The sequence below is a fragment of the Alligator mississippiensis genome, chromosome 6 (assembly GCF_030867095.1).
Source record: "Alligator mississippiensis isolate rAllMis1 chromosome 6, rAllMis1, whole genome shotgun sequence".
Lineage (NCBI taxonomy): Eukaryota > Metazoa > Chordata > Crocodylia > Alligatoridae > Alligator > Alligator mississippiensis.
In genome coordinates, this window is record NC_081829.1 from 33,970,334 (window position 1) to 33,982,932 (window position 12,599).

Consider the following 12,599-nt stretch of genomic DNA (forward strand, 5'->3'; position numbering starts at 1 on the left):
TATTTTAAAGAAGCACAGAAAAAAGTAATTTATTATTCAGGACTGTTTATCTTAGTTCAAAATCTAGAACCATTCTAAAGTTTCTTAAAGCACAAAGTGCAACAATGTAAAGCAACAGTGACTTGTTATATTCTGATCTCTTCCATCTCCCTGGTGCTCAGCTGGCGTCTGTGGAGAGAAGAGTTAATGCAATTAATTTTGGGTGACAGGAAGACTAAATGAATGCTTGAAAAATCTAAGTACGGCAGTTGTCCCTTAAAACAAGGGGATAGTTCTGCAAAGTGAGAGACTGACTTCGTTGACATTTGATTAGAGGGGGAAGAGCCTGGCAGTCTCTGATTCCTGGACCATCTATAACTTCTTCCAACCCTGCCACACCATATGTTGTACTTGCAGTTTGTACATAAATAACACTTGGTCACAAACTAAATTTGCATCTGACTTTTTGAAAATTCCTCTAACATTTCCCCCAAAGTAATTTTCTCTTTGAAAAAAGTTGTGGTTACTGTAGGTGAGAGCAGTCATTGCTAATTAATTTAAGTTAATAGAGGGACAGTATAGCCCAGGGGTGGGCAAAATGTGGCCCAGGGGCCAGATGCGGCCTGCCAGACCATTCTACCCGGCCCACGGGGCCCCTAAAAAAATTTAGAAAATTAATATTAATCTGCCCTGGGCTGCCTGTCACATGGCCCTCGATGGCTTGCCAAAACTCAGTAAGCGGCCCTCTGCCCAAAGTAATTGCCTGCCCCTGGTATAGTAATGAACAGGATGATAGACCGAGATTCCAAGGATTTGAATTTTAATCCCAGCTTCTCCCACTGACGGGGAGACAGGATTTTCTTGATGGCTGATCTGAAACGGGAATGAATAATGTGTACCCCAATTACACATTTCTTCAACCTGCATTCTCTAATATAAATAGACCTCAGCATGGATGTTTAAAGAAACAGTCAAACTCCTCGAGAGAGAGAGAGAGAGAGACTTAGAAAAAGAGAGCACTAAAATCACATGTGATAAGGTATTAGTCATTGGGACTAACAGGTACTTGGTGGTGTGTGCTATTCATCTAAAGGGCCTAATAGAAGTGGTCTTCTTTGTCCCTCTATTTGCAGATTATATTAACCTCTGCATGTATTTTTACATCAGAGATAATAGGGTATGTGGAATGGTATAACAGTAGTTATTGCCAACTGTGCTGATACCCTGCTACGTCTCAATGAGATAAATACCATCAAAAATGTCCTTGAGAGGGGTCCCAGGAGGAACAGGGACATTCCACGCTGTTTCACTGATGGTATTGAGCAGTGCCTTCACTTCTGAGTCCAAATAGTCCACTGTTTTTTCTACCTGCTAATAAAAACAAGAGAGAGAAAGTTAGTGCAGGATGAAGGAAAGAGTAGCAAATGTGTTGTAAAACCTACTAGCTAAATCTAGGAGGCCTCAACTAGCTAATGGAGTTGGTAGAACTCTCTAGTGCTTTCATATTTCTTGAGTTTTGCTGACCCCTGGTGGCCAAGAGAAATGAAATCTTGTTTGCTTTTTTTTCCAACTCACTGAAATGCTTGGAAATTAGGTGCTCTGGAAGAAGGACTTGAATGGATTTGTTTGTTGTTTTCTCATACCAACTGATAGGCTAGGTTAAAGGAGCTGAGCATGAGTTACCCATATCAATTCTTTGGGTGCTTAAACCATGGCAAGACATTAAAGGGCTTTACTAGAAGTCCATTCATTGGTTCCATTTGGATTTTAATACCTGCAGTGACGCAGCCACCTCCTCCTGTTATTATCAGTATTAGATGAGCGAGTATGGTAGCAGACTGAATATGTGACTTCAGGCAAGTAATAAGGTTTAATATAAACCTTGCCACATCAGTATTAGACTTCCTGAGCTTGCCAGTCCACACACTTGCCCAGTCTATACTTCCATCTAGCTGCTAGTAAAAGAATAAAATAAAATGAAAAAAATAGGGCAGAATTCAGAACTCGACTATTTTCTGCAGACTTTTGGGAAGCCTGAACAATTGGTGAATTGGTCATTGGTGAACTGACTGTGGAGGGTCCGAGTCTGAGACTGAGTTCTACGGTAGGCTGAGTTGGTTCTGTTGTAGGATAATTCAATACTTGGACAAACTATTGCAACCTTTCATTATAATGCACCTTGTAAATGAGTTTAGTATCCTCAAGATATGTTTATAAATACTTCAAGTGATGTCTTAATTTGTTAATCAAATATTTAGAATCCAGCAAGTTAATACATTCCTAATAATGATGGCTTTCCATCATCTCTAAAACCATTTACCTTTGTGCTTAACTGTCTGCAGTGCTGCTAAGGCTGTAACAGTTGTTGCAACACTTACTAATCTTTTAACACTAAACACGCTCATGATATCAGGTGTGACCAAAGCGTCTTAATAAAACGGAAACACAAAGAAACAGCCAATCCTTGGCATTCAACCCAATTTCCAAACAACCTTTGACACGCACAGGAGCACTGCTCCAAATAAGCAAAGTTACTATGGGTACAATTAAGGTTCCATGGAAGCCATTGGCAAAATGGCTAACTGCAGCCTTAGGTCCGCCATGATCCACTGGCTGGGGATTTGGCTCCATGATCAGACCCAGAGGGTGGTGGTTGACGGAAGTCAATTGTTGTGGTGCCCTGTGACCAGTGGGGTCCCTCAAGGCTCTGTCTTTGGACCTATTTTGTTCAACATCTTCATTAATGATGTAGACGTTGGTATCAGTAGTGGACTGGCCAAGTTTGCCAATGATACCAAACTTTGGGGTAAAGCATCCACACCTGAGGACAGGAGGGCGATCCAAGCTGACCTTGACAGGCTCAGGAAATGGGTGGATGAGAACCTGATGGTGTTTAACACCGAAAAATGCAAGGTCCTCTACCTTGGGAGGAAAAACCTGCAGCATACTTATAGGCTTGGCAGTGCTACATTGGCTAGCACTATGAACGAAAGGGACTTGGGGGTCACGATTGACCACAAAATGAACATGAACCTTCAATATGATGCAGCTGCTAGTAAAGCAAGCAAAACGCTGGCTTACATCCATAGATGCTTCTCAAGCAAATCCTAGGACATCATTCTCCCATTGTACTCGGCCTTGGTGAGGCCACAGCTAGAGTACTGCATCCAGTTTTGGGCTCCACAATTCAAAAAGGATGTGGAGAAGCTTGAGAGAGTCTAGAGGAGAGCCACGCGCATGATCAGAGGTCAGGAAAACAGACCTTATGATGAGAGGCTGAGAGCTATGGGACTCTTCAGCCTGGAAAAGCACAGGCTCAGGGGTGATCTGATGGCCACCTATAAGTTTATAAGGGGTGTTCATCAGGATCTGGGGGAACATTTATTCACCAGAGCGCCCCAAGGGATGACAAGGTCAAATGGTCATAAACTCCTCCAGGACGGTTTCAGGCTGGACATAAAGAAGAACTTCTTTCCTGTCTGAGTCCCCAAGGTCTGGAATAGCCTGCCATTGGAGGTGGTTCAAGCACCTACTTTGAATGCCTTCAACAGAAATTTGGATGTTTATCTTGCTGGGATCCTATGACCCCAGCTGAATTCCTGCCCCTGGGGCAGAGGGCTGGACTCGATGATCTTCCGAGGTCCCTTCCAGCCCTAATGTCTATGAAATCTATGAAAAGACTCATTGAATTCAGTGAGGCCAAGATGTCACCACGTATCCTTAAACCTTAACAGCTCTTGCTAGTTGTGCAAGAACTCCCCAGATGGAAGACTTAAGCCAGCCAAATGGGTTTGAGACGGGGGCAGGCAATTATTTTGGGTGGAGGGCCACTTACCCAGTTTTGGCAGGCTGTCGAGAGCTGCATGTGTAGCCCTGCCCCTTGACCGGTGCCCTGCCCCCTGGTCACCGTCTTGGGACCATTGTCCCAATGTCTTTGGTCCCAAGAAATTGGGACATTGGTCCCATGTCCCAGGGCCAGCACCAGTGTGGCCCAAAGCGGGGCACAGGCTGGCAGGGGTCTGTGGAGCCAGGCTGGGCTGCACCAGCAGGGAGAGGGGGGAGCTGGCCCAGGTTTACTCCTGCCACCCTGCTCTGGGCCTCGCCAGCACTGGCCCTGGGACACTGGTGTGGGCCCCGTGCTCCTGCTGGCTCTCTGCCCACTCACTCCCAGTGCCCCCCCACCCCCGTGGTACAGGCCGGGGGCAGCGCACAGCCCCAACCCCCTGCTTGCCAGCAGGGAAGAAGCTGGTGCTGAGCACGGGGAAAAGCAGCCCTTTGCCTGCCCCATGGCTGGTGCTCCCTGCTGCAGTTGCTTGCAGCCCACGTGGGGCTGTCCTGAGCAGGCACAGGTAGCCCTGTGCAGGCTGCAAGTGGCTACAGTGTGGGATGCCAGCCATGGGGCGAGTGAGGGGCCGCTTTTCCCCATGCTCAGCACCAGTTTGTAACCTGCCCATGCTGCCAGCCTCAGCTCTGCGCCGGCTCTGGACTTGCCCATCAGGGCTGCAAGTGGTGGCAGCAGCTGCAGCCCCCTGCTTGCTGCACCAGGCAGTTTTGGCTGCTGCTGCCCGCCTGGAGCCTGTGTGCTGGGCAGCCCACAGGCGGCAGTGGCAAACACTGCCCAGCGCAGCAAGCTGGGGTCTCCACAGCTGCTGTCGCCACATGCAGCCCCAACGGGTGAGCCCAGAGCCGTGCGGGGTCCAGGTTGGTAGTGGGGCTGGGTTACAAGGTGGTGCTGAGTGTGGGGGTGGGGGGAAGTGGACCCTCGCCCACCCCATGGCCAGTGCCCCGTGCTGCAGCTGCTAGCAGCCCACCTGGGTCTGCCTATCCCTGCTCTGGACAGCTCTGTGTGGGCTGCGAGTGGCTTCAGCAGTGAGTGCCGGCCACGGGGCAGAGAAGGGCCACTTTCCTCCGTGCCAGGAAGGAGCCCAGGGAAAAGTTGAGCATGGAGGGGGAAAAACAGCCTTTCCCCTGCCCCATGGCCAGCACTCCCTACTGCAGCCGCTTGCAGCCTGCACAGGGCTGTCCAGAGCAGGCACAGGCAGCCCCAGGTGGGCTGCAAGCAGCTGCAGTGCAGGGCACCGGGCACAGGGCAGGGGAGGGGCCGCTTCTTCCTCCCCCCACCCCCGCGCTCAGCTTTTCCCCAGGCAACTTTTCCCTGGGCTCCTTTCGTGCCCTTTCCCCCACTTCCCCTTTACCTGTGATTTTGGCATGGGGCAGCCTCATGGCCACAGGCCAGAAGCCCCTGCTGGGGCTTCCGGCTCGGGGGGGGGGGGCCCTTGCTGTTGAGGGAGCCTGACAGGGTTTCCCCTGGGTCCTACTGTCCTTGGTTCCTGTCATTTTTGACAGGAACCAAGGGCAGAGAAATATTAATTTTTTAAAATTTTTTAGGGGCCTTGCGGGCCAGACAGAATAGTCTTGTGGGCCACATCCAGCCCGCAGGCCATATTTTGCCCACCCCTGGTCTGAGAGGTGCCTGGGAAAAACATGTCTGACAATGTGACCTGTTTCTCAGCTCTTCCACATGCAACTTTTGAAAAGGAACAAAAACTATTTTGTTTGTTACCTCTTCGATAACATCAAGGCGCCTGTGGATTGTGTTGTGATCATTGCACCACTCTGTCCCCTGTGAACTTCCTGGTGACACGCTGACAGGATCTGCAGTAGCTAAAGAAACAATCACAAGTAAGGGCATTTCAGTAGTTAATAGTCAGTGATCTTTGATAAGACAGCTAATGACATGAATATCTGAATATAAAGCAGCACTCCAGGTGGTAAACAGTCTAGATTATGAAATGTAAATGTAGTTCTGCTAAGTAGATACAAACAATTTACCTACGGGCCTAATTGCAAACTCCCAAAGTCATTCCCTTGGTAACTACTAGGGCTGCGCAAAACGGCACCCTTGCATTTCGATGGAACAGCATTTCATTTCAAATTTCATTTCAATTCAAAACTACTGTTCCATTTCATTTCGTTGAAACAGTTAAGCTGTTTTGACGTTTTGCCCATAGGTTATAATGGGAAGCTTGAAACAGTCTGTAATTTGTCATTTCTGGCCTGATTTGGATGAAACTTTCAAGAATGGTAGCCCCTTCTGAGGGCATAAAGTCTGCCAAGTTTCAAGGAGATAGGTGTAGGGGTTTCAGGGAAACTACACCTCAAAATCTTGAAAATAAAAAACTCATGTCATGTGTATGTGTTAAGCCACAGTGGGGTCAAAACTGCAGGCTGGCTAGCCCTTGCTGAGGCAACGAAGCCTGCCAAGTTTCAAGATGATAGGTGCAGGGGTTTGGGGGAAACTGCACCTCAAGCTACAGACAAGCAAAACTCGTGACATGGGTGACACTGTGTGTTAAGGTGCGGCAGGATGAAAGCTGCCAGTCTGCTAGCCCCTGCTGAGGCCACGAAGCCTGCAAGCTGTCAAGGAGATCGGTGCAGGGGTTTTGGGGCCCTGCACCTCTAGCTGCTGACAGGCAAAATATGGGACATGGGCAGGGCAGTTCAAACAATGCTGCCTTTTATGCAATTTTTCCATCCCTCCCCCAGAGCACTGGGATTGGAAGGGACCTCAGGGAAGGATGGCAGTCACTAGCCAGCTACGCAGTCAATAATGAGAGCGCTCCTTCCCCCCTCTTCCACCTCCCTCTCCTTACTTTAGTTTCCGTTTCCCTGCAGGCAAGCCGAGCTTGACCTTTGAAACTCAAAACGTTTCGAAAATTTCAAAACATTTCTACTTGCCTTGTTCCGTTTTGAGGCTGTTTTGAAGCTCTCTGTTTCATTTTGATTTTGCTGTTTCAAGCTCGAAACAAGTCGAAACAGCATCAAAACAAAATTGGAGGCAAAATCTCACACAGCCCTAGTAACTACAATTATGCATACACAATATGGGGCTTTTTGCATCCAGTGGTTTACTTTTTTGACACAGCTGTCCATTTTCATGTTGTGTAGCCTTTGTTTTGTCACAGCATATTCTGTATTTAACAGTGCTGTATACATACAAACTATATCTTGATGGTCAGGAAGGTGCAAATGCACTTAAGCCTTCCACATAATTTTGTATTAACCTTTCTTCAAAATGCACTAGCATCTGGAAGGCAGTGAGGTTTGTCTCTCCATGCTTTGAAGGATTATGGTTATCAAGTTGCTGATGCCACTGTACATTGCTACTTAACTATTTTCTGGCATTCTAGTTTCACATTTTAGGGAGGGGAAACAATCTAGATGTATAAATGATGCGTTTTGCTGGCGAACTGCTTGTGGTGGTGCTGTTGAATGTATGTTACTCTTGGACTGTGTTATCTAGCAGTATTGCTGATTGTTTTCACTGCTCTTTTTCCTAATTTACTCAGGGACTTGACTGAGAGCACTAATAAGCTCCTTTAACTAAACAATTATCTGCAATCCCCAAGTGTAGGTTTGGAGTCAATCAGAATGTATTAATACAGCTGTCTCATGAACAATTTCTCTTCTAGTAGTTCCAGTTTTAGGAGTGGTGGCTTTAGGATTGCTTAGGCCTGTGTGTAAAATTCTCTCAGAATATTTAAAAATGCAATGGCTAACTTTTGATACAACAAAATGTACTGATATTTCAGTTAAGAATTCTTGATGTAAAAGGCCAGGTAGCAGTATATAGTAGTGCGTAAGACTGGGTTTGAGGAGACCTGGAGTCTGTTTCCAGCTCAATGACTTACTCTGTCACCTTAAACCAGTGACTTCACCTCCCCAGTTCTTTCTCTATCTATTTAACATGTAAAGGACAGTCTTTATGTATTAGTACAGAACCTTAAAATAGATGTTATGTGCTACTATAATATAATAAAGGATTGATTTTTAAGATGACAGCTAAAGAGACTGACAAATGGTAAAGAAGCTTTGATCTTGTAGCATCAGTGACATGACTAGCTATTAAATAAGGGCCTGATTTATCATCTAAGAAATTCAGTGAGGAAACTTACTTTCAAGGTGCATGGGAGGTGGCTCAACCCTTGAAGCTGGCACTAGCCCACATGACAGAGAGCATATCACAGGTAAACAGAGTGCAGCAGCAGTCCTGGACTGAGCCCATAGAGCAGTGGTTTTCAACCTTTTATGATTTGCGGACCCATAAAAAATGTTGAATGGAGGTGTGGACTCCTTTTGAATGATATGTGTAGGTATTCACATACTTTTGATTGATCATAGTTATCTTTCATGGACCTCTTAAACAGACATAGTCTGCAGACCCCCAGGGGTCTGCGGACCACACTGCCATAGAGAGATTGGGGTTAAGCACCAGACAAGAAATTTGATATAGACAGAACATGTTTCATAGATCTGTATAGAACTGAAACCAACAACTTAAGAACTCCTAAAAACCCATTGTGTACAAGCACACCCTCATACAACCCAAGCCTTTAACGGTAGGCAGGATAGGTAGCCACCTATTCTGTTGAGAAGTTAGGGGCAACAAAAAAGCAAGTTCACAAATGTGACACATTTATTGTTCACTGACAATACTTATTCTCTGTTTATATTTGTCAGTGAGCTATGTTGCAGTACTTGAATACGTCAAATAACTTGTAGCTGTATGCACATGCTGTTGACTGATGGTCTTCAGTCTTTCACAGCAGCCAAACTGAAGATCAGAGTGACAATCTTGTGAAAAGAAGTGTTTTTCTGGAACTAAATATCACAAAAGATGGGATTTCTGGGATTTCTGAAAACAGCTGTTTTGCTTCCAGTAAGTGCATCAGAACTCTTCTAGACACAAATATTCATCCAATCAAAATGTCTGTGTTCCTCCTGCTGTTTACTCCTTGTAAACTATCATTGTAATAAGAAATTTGCAAATTATTTCCTTAAACCTCCCCCAGAAACAAGGCTTGGAGCAGAGAACCCAATTTAGGAATCTAACAAATGTAGATGATAGGGCTATAAAATTAGGGGCACCCTGGTGTTTTCTGTCCCTGACCACAACACAGCTTGCTTTCCTGTCACAATTTTAAAGAAGGCTGTAACCAGCCCTGCCTATTGCCAGGTCAGGTGGGTGATGTGAATTTTAACCACTTCCAACCACTTACCATAGCACTGAGAGACTTCGTTCTGATAATATCCTTTAGTCTAAAGGAATTCAAGCCATAGCTTACACCTGTCAGGAGAATGCCTTAACTACTAACCCAAAGGCTGGATTGACTGTTCCTTTTACATAAAGCACTCATTTTTAACATAACTAATACCCCGAATGATAAGATTATAATCTAAGACTCTGCCTAATAGATGAAAGCCAAAACCACTGGGCTATAGTCAGAGCCACTTCTCTTCTTTCTCCCCCTGGCCTCACCATTCCTGTCTGGCCTGACCAAAAAATTAGAAATGAACGTAAGGAGCAGACATCAGAACCTGAGTTTCACAACTGTTTGTGCAATAAAAAGTTCAAAATTGTTATAATTTTCAAATTCTTTACTTTGTTTCATAGTTACACACTTGCCAATGAGCGGTGAATCATTTTCTTAGGACGTGTCTACACAAGATGCTTAATGCACAATAGCCTAGTTTTACTGCATATAGCATGCATGGCAAAAACCAGGCTAATATGCTAATGTGCAGTAGTATTAGTCTACTTCCCATTGTGTCACACAAAAAGCATGTGCTTGCACTGCTGTACAGTACAGCAGCCTACAAATACTAAATGTAGTGCAGAGTAGGCACTATGCATTAATGAATGTGTAGACGTGCCCTTAGTATTTTAGTGGAAACTGGGGAGTTAATGGGGAGAGCAGCAAAACATACTCCTGCCTATCCTGGAAAACAGGCAATGATTGTACATAAAAATTTCCGCAAGTTTGTCTTTAAAAAGGAGGCAAACAGAGCACTCTGGTTTGGAACAAGAAGAAATTCTACAACTAGAGCACACAGTTCTATACACTGAGGAAAGGTTGTAATAATGCACTAGACTGGGACCCAAAAGATCTGGATTCACTTTCTGGCTCCACACTCCAAGCAACCTTGGCCATACTGGCCATATCGTTAAATCTCTGTTCTCCTTTTGCAAATTGGAGATTGTATCTCCATGGCTACCTGTCTTGTATGTGTCCAACAAGAGATGATGGGGCCTGATCTTGTAAATGCAAGCAAAATTTCCCAGCTCCCATGAGTACTTGATTGTAAGTGTAGTAAATTGAGAAAATGTCTGATTCTCATTTAATGAACTATTAAATAGCAGCAGAGGGAGAAGCAATTGACTCCCTGAGCTCAGCCACAGTCATCCAGGTCTTTATGTTTAAGCTGGACCTGGAATCCGCAGCATTTGGCAGGAGCTCTGTGCAAAGATTTTCAAGTAGAGGTACTGGGTAGTGTCAGCTGTGCAGTAATAAAGATACCAGCTGCCTCATTTTGAATGAGCCATAGCCTGAATGTTAGGAAGAAAGGAGCTCTTGAAATTAGAATTGAAGTGACTTTAAGACAAAGCAAAGATGTGTGGCAAAGATATATGAAATATTCCTGCTTGTGGTTTCTGGAGAGGACATACTCCTCTCCTACCCTATTACTCATCTCATCTGTTCATCACTTGTAGAATAAATTATTTACAAAAACACCTTTTTAAGTGTGTATGAATCTGTGTGAATATGAATGAAACTGATTCTGTGTAGAAGTACCAGCAGCTTTAAAGGTTTGTTTAATATTTGGTATGCAGATGCCAAATAATCTGTGAGTTTATTAAATTTTGAGATATTGTGTTTCATCACTTGGTTGATTCCCTCTCCTATGATACATGCCATATCTATACCCCACAGGAGTTTGAAAAATCCGTGTGTACACACAAGATATCATTTATCTTCTTTTTGGAAAATGTTTGATTAGAATTTCTATTTGTATAATCATTAAATGCTGAGCATAGCCACAGCAAATGGCACTGTATGAACACTGTACAGAAAGAGTTTATTATTATTCCACTCCACTCGTCCTGTGATCCTCAGTTCAGCTCACGACCCCATTCTCACAAGTGTTACACAGACACCTAGAAAGCAGCAGAGAGCTCACCCAAATTGTTACTGAAATGAATGCAGCTGTCTTGGCTCTCTACAGTCAGCGCCCCGTGCGCTATCTTGTACTGCCTATTCTCTTACCCAGTAACTTCTATAGAGGGCCGCTTACCAACAGACATTAAAAGAGATGGGAATTTAAATATTTCATTCCAAATACACATTTTTTCATTGTTTGTTACTGTCTGATACTCTTCATCATATAGTTTCATATTTGCTAGTGTCGGAAGGGACCTCAAAGGATCATTGAGTCCGAACCCCCTGTCTGTGGCAGGAAAAAGTGCTGGGATCATGTGACCTCAGCCAGGTGCTTGTCCAGTCTCCTCTTGAAGAAACCCAAGGTAGCACCACCTCCCTTAGAAGCCCATTCCAGATTCTGGCGACCCTAACCATGAAGAAGTTCTTTCTGATGTCCAACCTAAATCTGCTCTCCTTCAGCTTCCCCCCTCACTGCATGGCCGGATGGGGCCCCACCATGCCTTCCCTGGGCACGGATTGGAACCCCACCCCCAGATCCAGCCTACAGATGGATCATGCACTGCCCAGCCAGCCAGCCAGCTGGCCCAAAAGGTTTAGCACCACTAGATTAGGGGAATAATATAATTGTAGGCATTTGGATCATGAGGTTTCAGAGGGTTTGAATGAGACCAGCACCAGTGGAGAGTACTTTTTAAAGTAGCCTTGACTGGCTTCAAATTACATACAGACTTGTTTGGATTTTCTTGCTTGGTGGAAAATGGAGATATTTTGGCCAGTACCTCCTAATATTTGGCCAGTACCTCCTTCTCTGATCATGGATGTTAATATGTTGTCAGACCATTACAATTTGCATGTGATAACTCTATGGATTATTATGCAGTTTTAAACATGCCATGAGAAGTTGTATGTTAAGGTTTAGTACCATCCCTGCCCAGCTTATTGGCTGTCCATCATTCTAGAGCAGAAAAGTCCAGAAGGATAGATTCTCCGTGTTGGGGGGGAGGGGCATGTCTGGGAGCAGTGCATGCTGAGATGCTGAAGGACTGCAAATTGCTCATAATGAGTCCATGGAGCAGTCTGTTACCACAACAGGAGCTGCCTGATGCCAGCTGGTGATACTCTTCATCTGAAGAGGCATAACTCTGAGATGTTCAGAGTTCATTTAGCTTGTCTTTTCCTGCTTTAATGTGCAGATGCTCCCATCTTAGAAGCATTTAACAGGGGGGGAACATAACATATAACAACACCCTCACAGAATATTCTTGGGTATTATGAAGAGCAAAAGCTTCTCCTAGAATGAATGCAAAAATAACTATGTTGCTGGACACTGTGACTCTGGGCTTCACTCTGGTCTCCACACTGATTAACAACACAGTTGGTGGTGCATGACACTTCATCACTATGTAAAGCAGTGGTTCCCAACCTTTTTTTGCCGTGACCTGCTGCTGGAAGTGGAGTGCAGCAGTGGCAGTGGTTCGGCTGTTACACAAATAAACTTTTTGCCTATTGCTTTTAATCTTACGTATTTTCTTGAGTTTTGGATTGCCTTAAGAAACTCTATTTTTGTTTTGCTCTGTAGTTTGACATAAGTGCTCGACCTTTGTGTGATGCATGTGTGAG

General features: G+C 44.9%; 1 protein-coding gene across 2 annotated transcripts in view; it reads right to left on the reverse strand.

Annotated features, from left to right (window-relative positions):
• The window catches only part of PLAC9 (placenta associated 9), a 27,371-nt gene continuing 14,772 nt past the window's right edge, over window positions 1-12,599 (reverse strand). The window contains exons 2-4 of one of the 2 annotated variants that reach the window (XM_006264408.4): window positions 5,543-5,643; window positions 1,230-1,347; window positions 1-168 (exon numbers count right to left, since the gene is read on the reverse strand). In XM_006264408.4, coding sequence (XP_006264470.1) covers window positions 158-168; window positions 1,230-1,347; window positions 5,543-5,643 — 230 coding nt within the window. In that variant the 3' untranslated portion in view covers window positions 1-157. Of the gene's footprint in view, window positions 169-1,229; window positions 1,351-5,542; window positions 5,644-12,599 lie in introns of both variants that reach the window. The other variant, XM_006264407.4, reaches the window with a different exon arrangement.